This window comes from Cyclopterus lumpus, chromosome 21, assembly GCF_009769545.1.
Source record: "Cyclopterus lumpus isolate fCycLum1 chromosome 21, fCycLum1.pri, whole genome shotgun sequence".
NCBI lineage: Eukaryota > Metazoa > Chordata > Actinopteri > Perciformes > Cyclopteridae > Cyclopterus > Cyclopterus lumpus.
The window spans coordinates 2,277,181-2,295,125 of record NC_046986.1 but is presented as its reverse complement, the minus strand read 5'-3'; the positions used below and the strand labels follow the sequence as shown (position 1 = coordinate 2,295,125).

The following is a 17,945-nucleotide window of genomic DNA, read 5'->3' as shown; positions in this document are numbered from 1 at the left end:
TACTCTGTGTACTCTGTCTCCTCTGTGTACTCAGTCTCCTCTATGTACTCTGTCTCCTCTGTGTACTTTGTGTACTCTGTCTCCTCTATGTACTCTGTCTCCTCTGTCTCCTCTGTGTACTTTGTGTACTTTGTGTACTCTGTGGTACTGTGACCTGACACTTTATTAACTGCACGTAATAAACATCAAGTTAATTTATGAATATTTGTTAAAAATAATATTACAATTATGTTTATCTTTCATATTTTCTAGCTCAATATATTTTATATTCCTAAAAGAAGTGAAAACGGCCACATTTGTATTTATTTATTTTGTGTGTGTTTCTATGTGTGCGTGTACGTGTGCGTGTGTGTGTGAACGTGTTTGCGTGTGTCTATGCGCGCGCGTGTGTGCGTGTACGCGTGTGTTTGTGTGTACGTGTACGTGTGTGCGTGTGTATGTGTGCGTGTGCGTGTGCGTGTGTGTTTGTGTGTAAAACACCTGTTCAACAATCCGGAGCCCAGACCCGTCTGCGCATGCTCCTGCTCCTCTGTGATGAGAGCAAACAGAGCGCGTGCCGCTGAGAGGCTTCACCTGCTCAGGTAAGCTACCTGTGTGAGCCAATCAGGTGCAGCCTGAGGCGCACGAGAGCGGCACGAGAGGCCGCGTGGAGGCCGCGGAGCGGCGCGAGCTGCCGGTCGAGACCACGAACAAAGACCCGGATCAGAGGAGGTGATGGCGCGCGCGAGGAGGAGGGAGGACACTCCTCAATTATCCCTCCGCGTGAAGATAGGTGGCGCGTGCTGCTCGGAGGTCTCGAGCCTGTTTCTGGTGCAGAAACGGGAGAATCGGTGACGGGCTCCGGGAGGAGACGCCACGCAGACCGCTGCGGGACCCGGACCAGACCGCTCTGCTGCAGCACCGGGACGCACCGGGACGCACCGGGACCCTCCTCATCCTTCTTCATATTTTAGGGCGGAGGTACACGCGCAGCGCCACTTTTTTCTTCATCGCTGCTTCTGTTCTCCGGCGGTGTCTCTCTCCGGTGGTGTCTCTCCGGTGGTCTCCGGTAAGTCTCCGGTAGCCTCCGCTCTTCTTCTCCTCTCTTCTTTCAGGAGCCAATCAAAGCGCGTCAGTTACCTGCGCGGCGCGGCCAGGTGAGAGGAGACAGGTGCGCGCGCCCGCTCGCCGCTGCCGCTCCAGGTGTTGGATGGAGGAGCGGAGGAGGAGGAGGGCGGCGGAGGGAGGCAGGCAGGCCGGGAGGAGGACGTCTGTCCCGGCGTCCTGCCTCCGCCGCTCCCCGCTCAGACATCCAGAAGATTTACACAGAGGCAGGAAATCAATATTATTTAGAAATACCGGAAATCAGATGATTTAAGATTTGAAGTCGTGATGATTTCAGAGAAACATGAAAATACCACGAAGAGGTTTTAAAATGTTTGAGAAGTATTATAAAATGTTTTGTTTGTTTTATTGACCTGTAGACAGATTACACAACCTGCGTCTCCTTCCTCTTATATAACCGCCTGTCGCTCATATCCAATATTAACACATATATATGAATATATATATATGTGTTAATATTAACACATTAACACATATATATGAATATATATATATATATATATATATATATATATATATATATATATATATATATATATTCATATATCCACTCTTAACACGCACACATATTCACGTATATTAACGCATATATAAATATATATTCACACATATAAACACATATTCACTTTTATTCAGGTGTATATAATATTATTCAGATATATATATATTCAGGTAAATATAATCAGGGATATATAATATTATCCAGGTATAATATGAACATAAATTCAGATATATTTCCTGATCTATAATCAGACTTTGGGAATTTTTTTTACTCCCAGAAAAAAAAATCAACAAGTTTATTTTGAGTATTTATTATTTATGTCAAAAGTGTGCGTGCGTTGTTTGTGCGTGTGTGTGTGCGTCCGCGTGTGTGTGAGCTTGCGTGTGAGTGTATGAGTGTGTGTGAGTATGTGCGTGTCTGAGTGTGATTGTGTGTGTGTGTGTGTGCGTGAGCGTGTGTGTGTGTGTGTGCGTGTGTGTGTGCGTGCGTGTGTGTGTGTGAGCGTGTGTGTGTGTGTGCGTGTGTGTGTGCGTGCGTGTGTGTGTGTGAGCGTGTGTGTGTGATTGTGTGTGTGTGTGTGTGTGAGCGTTTGTGTGAGTGTGTGTGTGTGTGTGTGCGTGTGCGTGTGTGCGTGTGAGCGTGTGTGTGTGATTGTGTGTGTGTGTGTGTGTGTGTGAGCGTGTGTGTGTGATTGTGTGTGTGTGTGTGAGCGTGTGTGTGAGTGTGTGTGCGTGTGTGTGTGTGCGTGCGTGTGCGTGTGTGTGAGCGTGTGTGTGTGAGTGTGTGTGTGTGCGTGTGTGAGTGTGTGTGTGTGTGCGTGTGTGTGTGTGCGTGCGTGTGTGAGCGTGTGTGTGAGTGTGTGTGTGTGTGTGTGAGCGTGTGTGTGTGTGTGAGCGTGTGTGTGTGAGTGTGTGTGTGTGTGTGTGTGTGTGCGTGTGCGTGTGCGTGTGTCCGCCTCCTCGTCAGACAGCACCGCTCCTCTCATCACTCTCCAGGCGGGCGGGGACGCGGGCGGCGGGTCGCTCGGTCGGTGCAACAAAACAAACTCCCTCAAGAGAATCAAACAAAGTCTTCTGACGGATCTAATGCTCTAAAGTTGGCTGAAGGTCTCCGTGAAGCGGGTCCGGGTCCGGGACCTGGTCTGGGATTTACTTTGTGTGTGCTGGTTGTCAGGGAGCGCGGAGGAGCAGCGGATCCGGATCGAGGAGCCCATGCGGACCGGATCGAGTCCTCAATGAAGCAGCAGATCATGGCGGAGGGTCCCCGCTGCAAGAGGCGAAAGCAGGCCAACCCCCGGAGGAAGAACGGTAAGAGAGCCCGCACACCGACACCCCGAGTCCCGCAACAAGTCCCGCAAACTCTGCGGTCCCCGCCGGGCCCGGGACGTCCCCGCGGGTCCCCGGGACGCGCCCCGACACACGCGAAGTTCTTTACCGGGACTTTGTGGAGCTTTCAGGGGGACACGAGTCTGTGTGGAGCCTCCGGGCCTCACGCTGTGATGGACCCGGAGCCGGGACCCGCCGGGACCCGGCTCCGGGTCCGGGTCCCGTCTCCGGGTCCGGGTCCCGGCGGGTCTCAAAGCAGGGAAACCGTTATTCGTGAGCCGCGGCCGCGCGTGGGGACCTGTGGCCGCGCGCCCGCGTCCTGAAAACAATAAAGAAATTAAGAAATGAACTTTAGAATATGAGACTTTAATGAGCACGTCGAGATGTGACGGCGCGTGCGTCCACAAACAAACAAACAACATGAATTGAATTTCTTGTTGTGTTTAAAAAAGTGTTTATTTTTTATTTCCTCTTGGACTCAAATTACAGTTCAGTCGTCACGTTTATTTCATTTAAATGAGTCAGAAACATGAATGTGTATTTTTAATTTAAAGTCCTGTTTTCGTGTCTTCTGCTGCATTAAAGATGAAGATGCTCTTCGGCATCTCATCTTCATCACAATAAGGTCTTCAGGCCCATTTAAAAACACAATCTGTCTGAGACTTTTATATTCGGTTGTTTATTTATTTGTTTATTAATTTTTCCTGTGAACTTGACTCACTTTTCAAAAACAACATTTAAAGGGGAGCGGTTTGTAACATCGTGTATTTTAAATTTAAAAGATGAAGTTCTGTGTTTCCTCCGTCGAGGCTTCATGGTTGTTCTTCTTCTGCGGGTCGTCTCCTCCCTCGGGGTCCTGGGGGGTGACGGGCTGAGGGGGGTCGGGGGGATTAGGGTGTAACAGGATCTCCGGGTGCCTGTCTGTCACATCCAGCTGTGAGGCTGCAGCTGTTTTCTGGAACGCTCCGTTTTCTGCCTGATGTTTGGACCTCATTGTTCGTCTTCATCACAAATAAAGAAAACCTCTTTATTTAGAACGTTTTCTGTCCTTTGGTTGTGTGTGAAATATTTGACTTGATTAATGTGAATTATTTGACTTGATTAATGTGAATTGTGGCATTGATGTGGATCTGAAGGCCGGTTTGACACATGAACCTCCGGCCTGAAGATCCTCCTCATGCAACAATTTAATATTTAGTCTGAATGATTGTGGAATTGGATTTTGAGTGATTGAGATGATTTTTCAATTAATATAAAGAAGATGAAGAGATGTTTTGCTGTTGGGGCACTAAATGTTCTCCGAACATTGTCTTAGGCTCCGCCTCTCTGAGGATGTTCACGAGTCGCTCAGAACGATTTCTACAAGTTTGACAAGAGAACAACATTTTGTTTTTAAAGGAGTTAAAGAACCCTATAGTGTGGATTAAAGAACCCATTTGTGTTGATTTAAAGAACCCGATAGTGTGGATTAAAGAACCCATTTGTGTTGATTTAAAGAACCCGATAGTGTGGATTAAAGAACCCATTTGTGTTGATTTAAAGAACCCGATAGTGTGGATTAAAGAACCCATTTGTGTTGATTTAAAGAACCCGATAGTGTAGATTAAAGAACCCATTTGTGTTGATTTAAAGAACCCGATAGTGTAGATTAAAGAACACATTTGTGTTGATTTAAAGATTCTGATAGTGTAGATTAAAGAACCCATTTGTGTTGATTTAAAGATTCTGATAGTGTAGATTAAAGAACACATTAGTGTTGATTTAAAGATTCTGATAGTGTAGATTAAAGAACACATTAGTGTACATTTAAATAACCTGATAGATTAAAGAATACGTGAGTGTAGATTAAAGAACCTGTTAGTGAAGATTTAAGAACCCGTTAGTGTATAGATTAAAGAATACGTTAGCGTAGACTAAAGAACAGGGATTAAAGAACACCATTTGTTGTTATTTATTCATGTTATTAGTATTATAATGACAATATAAATTGTAATTATTGTAATTGTAATTGTAATCTAATGCTTTAAATATTTTACACCATAATCCAGAGACGGCCGTCGTGGTTCTATTCTATTAAGACTTACTCGTTGGGTTCAATGTCCCCTTAACGTCAGAATGAGACAGGTTCAATGTCCCCTTAATTTCAGAATGAGACAGGTTCAATGTCCCCTTAACATCAGAATGAGACAGGTTCAATGTCCCCTTAATTTCAGAATGAGACAGGTTCCATTTCCCCTTAATGTCAGAATGAGACAGGTTCAATGTCCCCTTAATTTCAGAATGAGACAGGTTCCATTTCCCCTTAATGTCAGAATGAGACAGGTTCAATGTCCCCTTAACGTCAGACTGAGACAGGTTCCATTTCCCCTTAACGTCAGACTGAGACAGGTTCCATTTCCCCTTAACGTCAGACTGAGACAGGTTCAATGTCCCCTTAACGTCAGACTGAGACAGGTTCAATGTCCCCTTAACATCAGAATGAGACAGGTTCAATGTCCCCTTAATGTCAGAATGAGACAGGTTCAATGTCCCCTTAATGTCAGAATGAGACAGGATCAATGTCCCCTTAATGTCAGAATGAGACAGGTTCAATGTCCCCTTAATGTCAGAATGAGACAGGATCAATGTCCCCTTAATGTCAGAATGAGACAGGTTCAATGTCCCCTTAACATCAGAATGAGACAGGTTCAATGTCCCCTTAACGTCAGACTGAGACAGGTTCAATGTCCCCTTAACGTCAGAATGAGACAGGTTCAATGTCCCCTTAACATCAGAATGAGACAGGTTCAATGTCCCCTTAACGTCAGACTGAGACAGGTTCAATGTCCCCTTAACGTCAGACTGAGACAGGTTCAATGTCCCCTTAATGTCAGAATGAGACAGGTTCAATGTCCCCTTAACGTCAGACTGAGACAGGTTCAATGTCCCCTTAACGTCAGACTGAGACAGGTTCAATGTCCCCTTAATGTCAGAATGAGACAGGTTCAATGTCCCCTTAATGTAGGAATGCAAACACACAGTGTCTTCAGATAGGATCACTGTACTCTGTCGCTCTTATTCTGACTGACCTTAATGTCTTTCATATCTGCCCCCCCCCCCCCCCCCCCTTAGTAAACACCTCCCTGAGGGCAGAACAAAGAAAAAGCTCCTCTCTCTTCGTTCTTAATCACAATTCAGAGCGCTTCACCGCCGGAGGCCCGATGAAAAGAGGAGGAGGAGGAGGAGGAGGAGGAGGAGGAAGTCCATGAAAGAAAAGAGGGAGGAAGGTGGATGGAAGGTGTGTGTGTCTGGCCTATATAGACCACCCCCCCCCCCCCCCCCCCCCCGATGGACAGATAGACGTCTTAAAGGATCACAGGACTTAGAAACTAACCCTGAAACCGTTTAAGGAATTATTTTTTTGTGTTGCATAAATCATCAATGATTATATACAAATATTTTACCTCAATGTTTCCTCTGTGTTGTTCCATGTTCTTCCTGTAGGGGGCTGGAGGCCCCTGGAGCCCCGGGACCCTCAGAGTAGAGGTGTTGTTCCATGTTCTTCCTGTAGGGGGCTGGAGGCCCCTGGAGCCCCGGGACCCTCAGAGTAGAGGTGTTGTTCCATGTTCTTCCTTTAGGGGGCATGGAGGCCCCTGGAGCCCCGGGACCCTCAGAGTAGAGGTGTTGTTCCATGTTCTTCCTGTAGGGGGCTGGAGGCCCCTGGAGCCCCGGGCCCCTCAGAGTAGAGGTGTTGTTCCATGTTCTTCCTTTAGGGGGCTGGAGGCCCCTGGAGCCCCGGGACCCTCAGAGTAGAGGTGTTGTTCCATGTTCTTCCTGTAGGGGGCTGGAGGCCCTTTGAGCTTGTCAGTCAGCTTTGTGTTTCTTAAAGTCAGGAATCAAGTTTAAAATGCAGCATGTGATATGAATTCCTAATTCTCCCCCCCCCCCCCAGAGCTGTTCGATTGAGAAGAAAAAGAGATTACCCCCCCCCCCCCTCAGGATTTAGGCAGATTTACTTCACCGTACACTCTGGAGGAGGAGCCGGGGCCCCGTTCCAGGAGAAGGGCCCTTTGTTCAGGGAGTTGAAACAGACACATGACAGTAACAGTAACAGGAAGTCTGGCTCTTGCCCCGCCACAATAAAACAACACCGCCCAGAGAGTGACATCACGGTCACATGATCTAATAATGACATTAATTAATTCATGATTCCAGAATGTTTCTTCAGACTTCAGAATAATTATTTGTATTTCTGAGTATTAGTATTATTTATAAGTATTAGTATGGTTACTAAGTTTTAGTATTATTATTGAATACTGGTATTATTACTGAGTATTAATATTATTACTAAGTATTAGTGTCATTTAGTAACGCTATTAAATATTGTTATTAGAACTTAGTCTTAATAACTTGTAGCCGAAACTGATTCACCGATTCACTAATTAACTGGTTCACTCGCTCACAGATTCACTCATTCATCATAAACTTGTTTGTTTGTTTAACTCTTTTCTGTTTGGATGTCTGCTGGGGGGGGGGGGGGGGGGGGGGGGGGGGGGGGGGGGGGGGGGGGGGGGGGGGGGGGGGGGGGGGGGGGGGGGGGGGGGGGTCTCTAGACTCCTCCCCTTTCAGTTCAGTTGAAAACACTGCACATGTATAGGGATTCATCATTATAACACAGATGAATTTAATTAATTAATTAATTAATAGTAACAAATACAGGAGTTGTGTTACTTTTCCATTATTAAGAGAACCAACCGGTTAATAAATAATAATAATAAATTAATAACATGGTTGCTGGAGCAGCTTCATCGTAGTAAATGTGACACATTAAACTGCGCTCATTCACTAATTAATAATAAAGTCTTTTCTAATAAATCATCCAGTTATATCAATAATGATAATAATAACAATGATGCTAATAACAATAGCACTACTAATAATGATGATAATAATAATAACAATAATGGAAATGACAATAGTGACAATAATAACTCAACATGAGGTGAAACTATACAAAGATAAAGTGAGCGTTTACGGTGACACTAGAGGAAAAAGAAGGAGAAGAATGAAAATAAAGAGAAGAATAAGAAGGAGAAAAGGAAGGAAAAGATCATAATGTTGACCATGGAGTTTTAAATCCCCCCCCCCCCCACCCCCCCACCCCCCCAGTACAGGTGTAACGGAGGTCTGTGAATCTGCTGCTCACTTTGTTCTCATTGGCCCCGCCCTCACAGAAACTGTTTGTTTAATTGGCCGAGCTCCTGCGGCAAGGTCACGCTCACATGGAACAATCAATAGCTGACGGCTGGACTAAGGTGTCACGACATCTGTGTCCAGTCCCACGGCGTTAGGCTCCGCCCACCTCTGTGTGAACACAATCAGTTTAAAATCAATCGAATCGGAGCTCCTGTGTTTCTGCCGATCGTCGTGAGGAACACCGTGTTTTCCCAGCTGGTATTGAACCTCTCATGGCAGTGGCCACGCCGGTCACGTGACCATACAAGTCGTTAGGTTTCATGTCTCCTGTGAAAGGTCTTGTGTTCTTTGGACGCGTCAGACCGCCTCCCTCTTTCCACCACCGGAGGGTTTAGGGTTCAAAGGTCGCTCTGGGGCCTTGATTCATGTTTCAGAGCTCACAAATCAAACTTGTGTAATTATTGCAAAAGGTTTGGGGTTCATAATGCAGTTCCCCTTCCTCACTGGAAAGAATCCAAACTACTCTGCTTGCTAATAATTATGTTTATGACCTCGGACAGCGTGATCTTTGGGACGGTGGCGAAATAAATAGTTTCACAACAGGAAGAGACGGTTTCTCTCCGTCAGTTTCCTCGGTTCGTTCACTCGGACTCTCTGTCCTCTCAGTCAAACCTCCTCAGATCAGATCAGAGTTTCAGGACACCACTTCCTGGTCCCAGATCTACCAATTAAAGTAATGAGGACTCCCCCCTTCAGCCTCGGGGGAAGTCCTGCTGAACTGACCTCTGAGCTGTCTGAGTTATCTGAGCTGACACTCCTGTCAAAGCTGCTCCACCAAGTCCAGCTTGAGGGACACTTCTGCACCTCAAAGGCCATCAGAGACCATGTAGAGACCAACAAGAGACCACCCAGAGACCATGTAGAGACCAACAAGAGAGAGACCATGTAGAGACCACCCAGAGACCATCCAGAAACCATGTAGAGACCAACAAGAGACCATCCAGAGACCATGTAGAGACCAACAAGAGACCACCCAGAGATTACCCAGAGACCATGTAGAGACCAACAAGAGACCACCCAGAGATTACCCAGAGACCATGTAGAGACCAACAAGAGACCACCCAGAGATTACCCAGAGACAATGTAGAGACCAACAAGAGACCACCCAGAGATTACCCAGAGACAATGTAGAGACCAACAAGAGACCACCCAGAGATTACCCAGAGACCATGTAGAGACCAACAAGAGACCACCCAGAGACCATCCAGAGACCATGTAGAGACCAACAAGAGACCACCCAGAGACCAACAAGAGACCACCCAGAGACCATCCAAAGACCATGTAGAGACCAACAAGAGACCATCCAGAGACCATCCAGAGACCATCCAGAGACCATTCAGAGACCATGTAGAGACCAACAAGAGACCATCCAGAGACTACCCAGAGACCATTCAGAGACTATGCAGAGACCATCCAGAGACTATTCAGAGACTATCCAGAGACCATCCATAGACTACCCAGATACCATTCAGAGACCATGTAGAGACCAACAAGAGACCATCCAGAGACCATGTAGAGACCATGTAGAGACCAACAAGAGACCACCCAGAGATCATCCAAAGACCATGTAGAGACCAACAAGAGACCACCCAGAGATTACCCAGAGACCATGTAGAGACCAACAAGAGACCACCCAAAGATTACCCAGAGACCATGTAGAGACCAACAAGAGACCATCCAGAGACCATGTAGAGACCAACAAGAGAACACCCAGAGACTATGTAGAGACCAACAAGAGACCACCCAGAGACCATCCAGAGACCATGTAGAGACCAACAAGAGACCATCCAGAGACCAACAAGAGACCACCCAGAGACCATGTAGAGACCAACAAGAGACCACCCAGAGACCATCCAAAGACCATGTAGAGACCAACAAGAGACCATCCAGAGACCATCCAGAGACCATTCAGAGACCATGTAGAGACCAACAAGAGACCATCCAGAGACTACCCAGAGACCATTCAGAGACTATGCAGAGACCATGCCGAGACTATCCAGAGACTATTCAGAGACTATCCAGAGACCATCCAGAGACTACCCAGAGACCATGCAGAGACCATGCAGAGACCATCCAGAGACTATTCAGAGACTATCCAGAGACTACCCAGAGACCATTCAGAGACCATGCAGAGACTATCCAGAGACTATTCAGAGACTATCCAGAGACCATCCAGAGACTACCCAGAGACCATGCAGAGACCATCCAGAGACTATTCAGAGACTATCCAGAGACCATGCAGAGACCACCCAGAGACCTTCAGACATGATGGTTCATGTGTAGTTAATAAGAGAAGCCACGATAGCAAAGTGTATTTCAAGCCTGTTTTACATCAACAATAACAAAAGGAACATCTATTCATACAACATGGATACAGATAGTACAAAGTAGTCCTGAAACAGAGAGTAATCTATTGAATACATGAGCAACATCTTGGACCACAAGTTCCATTGAAATGTTTAGATTTATTTAGTGCTTTTAGTTTCCTGCTTGCTAAAGTTGCATCATAACCTGGAGACCAGTAAGATCCTTCAGATCTCCCATCATGCACTCTGGTTACTCTGTTCCCACGGGGACGGGCTTCATCACCTTAGAGTCGAGCAGCTGTGAGAAGTCTCGTGCGTCGCCTCCGAGCCGCCACAACATTGTTTGCTGTGAGATTACCAGACTTTGGTTTGGGGGGACGGCGTTGTAAAGGTAGCCATGGGGAGGACCCCCTGTAGGCCAGGAATGCTGGTCAGGTCAGGGGAGGAGAGCGGGGGGGCGGCTCTGGGATGGGGCAGGTGCCTTTGTGAGTCCCGTCAGCCATCAAAGAATCAGGCCCGGGCTGAAAAGGTTAGCAGAGGAGAATAGCCCCCCCCTCTCACACACACACACACACACACACACACACACACAACCAAACCCAGCCTCCAGAGTGTGGCTTCTTCACGCTCAGACTCTTCTGATAGTTGTGTCCAAAACCCAGAACGATGTCGTCACTAAAGGAACCAGAGAGCTGGTTGTCGGTCGATGTCGGGATGAGAACCAGCAACACGCCGAACACCTCGACCCCGCCGGGCGGCTCCATTCATCTGACTCTTCCTCCTCATTAATAATCAACGTAGCTTCGGGTTCTGATTGAGCTCTTATTTTGAAAGCGTGGTTGTTTAAACGATAAGCATAAAATCCCCACTTCCTGTCCAGACTTGACCCGATCCCCCGTGTCTCCCCGGTCCTCCTGTGTTTGGGTGGTGGTGTTGACGGTGTTGGGGAGGGGGGGGGGTACAGGTTGCGTCATGGGACCCGAGGTGTCCCCTTTTGTGCAGCCTGTCAAACGTGGTTAACATGCGGCCATTTATCTCCTGAACCCCCCCCCCCCGGGTGCACAATGGTCTGGGTGAGCCGGGGCTGCCGGCGGGGGGAGGGCGAGCGAAGCAGGGGCTTTAGTTGTTCTCTCTCTCTCTCTCTCCCACCCTCCTTCTTGTTGTCTCTAACCTACCCCCCCCCCCCCCCCCCCCCCCCCCCCCCCCCCCCCCTGGCTGCACACTGCCCCTCTGTCATTGTTGCCCCATTATCTCCTCGCTGGGCTCGGGCGTTATCTGACAAGGTGCTTCAGAATGTCGCCCGCCGCTGCCAGACCGATTGGACCTCGTGAATGTGCCGCGCCCACAAACAATGGGGGGGTTGTTGGTTCCCAGCCCCCCCCCCACACACACACCCCACCCCCACCCCTTCTGCTCGGTGTCATCCAATGGGAACAGTGGTACCTGACAATAACACGCCGGTCAGCTGAAAGGCTTCAGACGTAAACATCATAATCATCGCATCACAACGTCAACATACATTAACTCTGTCTAGAAGTTTCATTGTTTACAGTAATTAGATTATTAATAATCAAAATGAAGAATATGGCCTTCGATAAAATAGAACATGAACAAACCACGGACTTCATTATTTAGTCAAACACCTAAAACAATAACAATACAATATATGCACACAGTATTTATGTCTATGTATGTGCACTGGTTTGTTCCCTCTGGTTTGTTCCCTCTGGTTTGTTCTCTCTGGTTTGTTCTCTGTCTGGTTCTCTGTGGCTGGTTTGTTCTCTGGCTGGTTCTCTCTGGTTTGTTCTCTGGTTTGTTCTCTACGTTTGGTTCCCTCTGGTTTGTTCTCTGGCTGGTTCTCTCTGGTTTGTTCTCTGGTTTGTTCTCTACGTTTGGTTCCCTCTGGTTTGTTCTCTGGCTGGTTCTCTCTGGTTTGTTCTCTGGCTGGTTCTCTCTGGTTTGTTCTCTGGTTTGTTCTCTACGTTTGGTTCCCTCTGGTTTGTTCTCTGGCTGGTTCTCTCTGGTTTGTTCTCTGGCTGGTTCTCTCTGGTTTGTTCTTTGGTTTGTTCTCTCTGGTTTGTTCTCTCTGGTTTGTTCTCTGGTTTGTTCTCTACGTTTGGTTCTCTCTGGCCGGTTTTTTTTGTCTGGTTCCCTCTGGTTTGTAATTACTGGTTGGTTCCCTCTGGCTGGTTCCCTCTGGCTGGTTCCCTCTGGTTAGCAGTGGTTCTAATGTGGCAGATACAAGCCCCAGCTTTGATATGGCCTGCTCCAATAAGCCCCTTCAGCCTACCAGCACCTGCCAACGGGGAGGTATGCATTCATCTCCCCCTAACAGGATTATGCTGCTCTGTAATTGATTCATTTGCAGTGAGGGGAGGTGACAGAGCTTTGGAAATGAGAGTTTAGGTAACAGGCGCCCCAGAATTCAGCCGACTCCATGTGTCAATTTTATTACATCAGTCCAGATGAACTTGAAAGGCCGGCTTTGTGCGCTCTCATTGGCTGCCGGGGCCTCGTTCGGAGGGACCAGATTCAATGGAGGTCATTGATGTGTGCGCTTCTTTCTGGCCTCCTCCCACTGTGTGTTTACACTTCATCGTTCTGGATCAGGCTTTGTGTCTCTGATCAGATCGATGTGACACAGATGTTAACGTCTGGATCAGTTCACACACGAGCGACAGCAGCCGCGATGAACCGGGTCAATCGATAACCCCCAATCCGGTCCGTCAGTGTCACACATGTAGGTTAAAGGGAAGCAAAACATATTTCATGTTTCTGAACACCGTCCAGACCCGGACCCCTCTAAACTCAGACCTGGACCCCTCTAAACTCAGACCTGGACCCCTCTAAACTCAGACCTGGATACCTCTAAACTCAGACCTGGACCCCTCTAAACTCAGACCCGGACCCCTCTAAACTCAGACCTGGACCCCTCTAAACTCAGACCTGGATACCTCTAAACTCAGACCCGGACCCCTCTAAACTCAGACCTGGACCCCTCTAAACTCAGACCCGGACTCCTCTAAACTCAGACCTGGATACCTCTAAACTCAGACCCGGACCCCTCTAAACTCAGACCCAGACCCCTCTAAACCCCGGACCCCTCTAAACCCCGGACCCCTCTAAACTCAGACCCGGACCCCTCTAAACTCAGACCCGGACCCCTCTAAACTCAGACCCGGACCCCTCTAAACTCAGACCTGGATACCTCTAAACTCAGACCTGGACACCTCTAACCTCAGACCCGGACCCCTCTAAACTCAGACCCGGATACCTCTAAACTCAGACCTGGACACCTCTAAACTCAGACCTGGATACCTCTAACCTCAGACCTGGATACCTCTAAACTCAGACCTGGATACCTCTAACCTCAGACCTGGACACCTCTAAACTCAGACCTGGATACCTCTAACCTCAGACCTGGATACCTCTAAACTCAGACCTGGATACCTCTAAACTCAGACCTGGATACCTCTAAACTCAGACCCGGACCCCTCTAAACTCAGACCCGGACCCTTCTAAACTAAACTCAGACCCGGACCCCTCTAAACTCAGACCCGGACCCCTCTGTGCTTAGTGCTTTGAAGGTGTCGACTGTGAATCCAGAAATGCTTTTGATTCGATTCGTCAAATATTTAATGTCTCGACCAAAATGGCATTGAAACATGAAACACATCATTAATATGCAAACTGTTATATCTATTGTCTTACTTAAATTAATTTTAATTAACTTGTAGCTGTTAAATTATGTTTATGTGTGAAAGCAGAACTCTCTGTAGATGGGACGTATTAAAGGTTCTGTTCCCAATTTACCAATTTAATGAGAGATACCCTGATACCTAAGTATTTATACACAGTACCCTGATACCTAAGTATTTATACACAGTACCCTGATACCTAAGTATTTATACACAGTACCCTGATACCTAAGTATTCATACACAGTACGCTGATACCTAAGTATTTATACACAGTACCCTGATACCTAAGTATTTATACACAGTACGCTGATACCTAAGTATTCATACACAGTACGCTGATACCTAAGTATTTATACACAGTACGCTGATACTTAAGTATTCATACACAGTACCCTGATACCTAAGTATTTATACACAGTACGCTGATACCTAAGTATTTATACACAGTACGCTGATACCTAAGTATTTATACACAGTACGCTGTATTTATACACAGTACGCTGATACCTAAGTATTCATACACAGTACGCTGATACCTAAGTATTTATACACAGTACGCTGATACCTAAGTATTTATACACAGTACGCTGATACCTAAGTATTTATACACAGTACACTGATACCTAAGTATTTATACACAGTACACTGATACCTAAGTATTTATACACAGTACGCTGATACCTAAGTATTTATACACAGTACGCTGATACCTAAGTATTTATACACAGTACGCTGTATTTATACACAGTACTCTGATACCTAAGTATTTATACACAGTACGCTGTATTTATACACAGTACGCTGATACCTAAGTATTTATACACAGTACACTGATACCTAAGTATTTATACACAGTACGCTGATACCTAAGTATTTATACACAGTACCCTGATACCTAAGTATTTATACACAGTACGCTGTATTTATACACAGTACGCTGATACCTAAGTATTTATACACAGTACGCTGATACCTAAGTATTTATACACAGTACGCTGATACCTAAGTATTTATACACAGTACGCTGATACCTAAGTATTTATACACAGTACACTGATACCTAAGTATTTATACACAGTATGCTGATACCTGAGTACCCTGGTACCTGATCCGTATAGCAGGCCGTGCTACAATGTGTGCTAACGGGCTAACGAGCTAACAGGCTATATTGTGTTCCACAGTAAAGAACAGTGTTGTACTGATGATACATACTGTTAGATAACTGGATTCCTTCCAGTCTTTGTGCTAAGCTAGGCTAACACCTATAGACGTGTAGCTGGGACAGAGTAACTGTTAGACTGGGAGTCCCCCCCCCCCCCCCCCCCCCCCCCCTCTTTCAGGAGGCTTCTTTGTGCTGGACGTTTGGCACGTTGGTGAAAATAAAATGTGATTTGTGGCTCTGGAGCTCCAACAGAAGGAAAACGCTGAAATAAAAACATGTTTATTTCATCAGAGGAAAGAGGAAGGAGTGAAGATGATGATAAGACAGCTTCCTGTCCTCGTTTCCATGTTGTCTCTTAGCGGCTTTGGTCCCAGAAATCTGGGTTAAATGCAAATTGATCCAAGCGATACCAGACAATAATGATCTGACTTATGTATACGTGCAGTAGACCAGAAGAGCCCCCATTCAGCTGCATGGACAGCAGCCATTACTTCACCCCTAAGCAACACAGACAAAGGACACCCCAACATGTCCCCTTCATGTCCCCAACATGTCTACACAGTCTACACCATGTCTACACAGTCTACACCATGTCTACACAATATACACCATGTCTACACAATCTACACCATGTCTACACAGTCTACACCATGTCTACACAATCTATACCATGTCTACACAGTCTATACCATGTCTACACAATCTATACCATGTCTACACAGTCTATACCATGTCTACACAATCTATACCATGTCTTCACAGTCTATACCATGTCTACATGGTCTACACCATGTCTACACAATCTACACCATGTCTACACAGTCTATACCATGTCTACACAGTCTATACCATGTCTACATGGTCTATACCATGTCTACATGGTCTACACCATGTCTACACAGTCTACACCATGTCTACACAGTCTATACCATGTCTACATGGTCTACACCATGTCTACACAGTCTACACCATGTCTACACAGTCTACACCATGTCTACACAATCTACACCATGTCTACACAGTCTACACCATGTCTACATGGTCTACACCATGTCTACACAGTCTACACCATGTCTACACAATATACACCATGTCTACACAATCTACACCATGTCTACACAGTCTACACCATGTCTACACAATCTATACCATGTCTACACAGTCTATACCATGTCTACACAATCTATACCATGTCTACACAGTCTATACCATGTCTACACAATCTATACCATGTCTACACAGTCTATACCATGTCTACACAATCTATACCATGTCTTCACAGTCTATACCATGTCTACATGGTCTACACCATGTCTACACAATCTACACCATGTCTACACAGTCTATACCATGTCTACACAGTCTATACCATGTCTACATGATCTACACCATGTCTACACAGTCTACACCATGTCTACACAGTCTACACCATGTCTACATGGTCTACACCATGTCTACACAATCTACACCATGTCTACACAGTCTACACCATGTCTACATGGTCTACACCATGTCTACACAGTCTACACCATGTCTACATGGTCTACACCATGTCTACACCATGTCTACACAGTCTACACAGTCTACACCATGTCTACACCATGTCTACACCATGTCTACACAGTCTATACCATGTCTACACAGTCTACACAGTCTACACCATGTCTACACAGTCTACACCATGTCTACACAGTCTACACCATGTCTACACCATGTATACACAGTCTACACAGTCTACACCATGTCTACACCATGTCTACACAGTCTACACCATGTCTACACAGTCTACACCATGTCTACACAGTCTACACCATGTCTACACTGTCTACACAGTCTACACCACGTAGAGCTGCAGATTTGAAACATTTCTATTGTTATCTTTGAAGACTCCATCTACAGTACTCTGATACATGGTCTTTGAGTGGTGTTCAGGGTAATGTCTGTTAATCGTCTACATTAAAAATAATGAATGAGTTAATTGGCCTGACTGGAACTTGAAAGTGTCTCCAGCCTCCAAACCGTGAAGTGAATAATGAATTAATGTGTCTTCTTCTTCTTCTTCTTCTTCTTCTTCTTCTTCTTCTTCCCATGTGCGGCTCTGCTGCTTCTGCCCAACAACCTCGGCCCATACAAAGCAGGTGAGATAGAAAACATGCCGTTTCCTCTTTTCTGTGTCGACACTGAAGTGTCCTCGAGTTCCTTCTGCCGCTGCAATCTGCTGACTGGTTTCACGGGTTTTGTTGACCTCGTCACCGCACTGTTGCTTCTTCTTCTGTTTCTCAGAACACACACCTTCCCACCCTCACACTCTCTTCTCTTCTTCAGTCACACTTCCCCATCCTGCGCTCGTTGGATGCTTCTTCTTTGCGACTTTGTGTGTTTCCACGTGTTCGGTGTTGGATACGTCTTGTTGTTGGTCTGCTGGGAGAGTATGAGGGATGAAGTGCAGCTCAGATTGGAAGTACATTGAGTTTGAATGTGTCCATATATGACATGTTACTGTATTATAAGGTTAGGGTGAAGGGCACCGTGACCTTCAGACAGTGTTGGTCCAGTTTGTCTCCTTCCGGGTTGAACCAAGCGCCGCCATGAAGGAACTACACCCTGGTTT

General features: G+C 46.3%; 1 protein-coding gene across 6 annotated transcripts in view; it reads left to right on the top strand.

The window, feature by feature from the left end:
- Positions 1–746: 746 nt before the first annotated feature.
- Positions 747–17,945, top strand: part of zeb2a (zinc finger E-box binding homeobox 2a) — a 54,229-nt gene continuing 37,030 nt past the window's right edge. For 4 of the 6 annotated variants that reach the window (XM_034562022.1, XM_034562020.1, XM_034562021.1 and 1 more), the window contains exon 1: positions 2,583–2,913. In XM_034562022.1, the coding sequence (XP_034417913.1) occupies positions 2,841–2,913 (73 nt within the window). In that variant the 5' untranslated portion in view covers positions 2,583–2,840. Of the gene's footprint in view, positions 1,049–2,513; positions 2,914–17,945 lie in introns of those variants that run through there. The other 2 variants (XM_034562018.1, XM_034562019.1) reach the window with 2 other exon arrangements.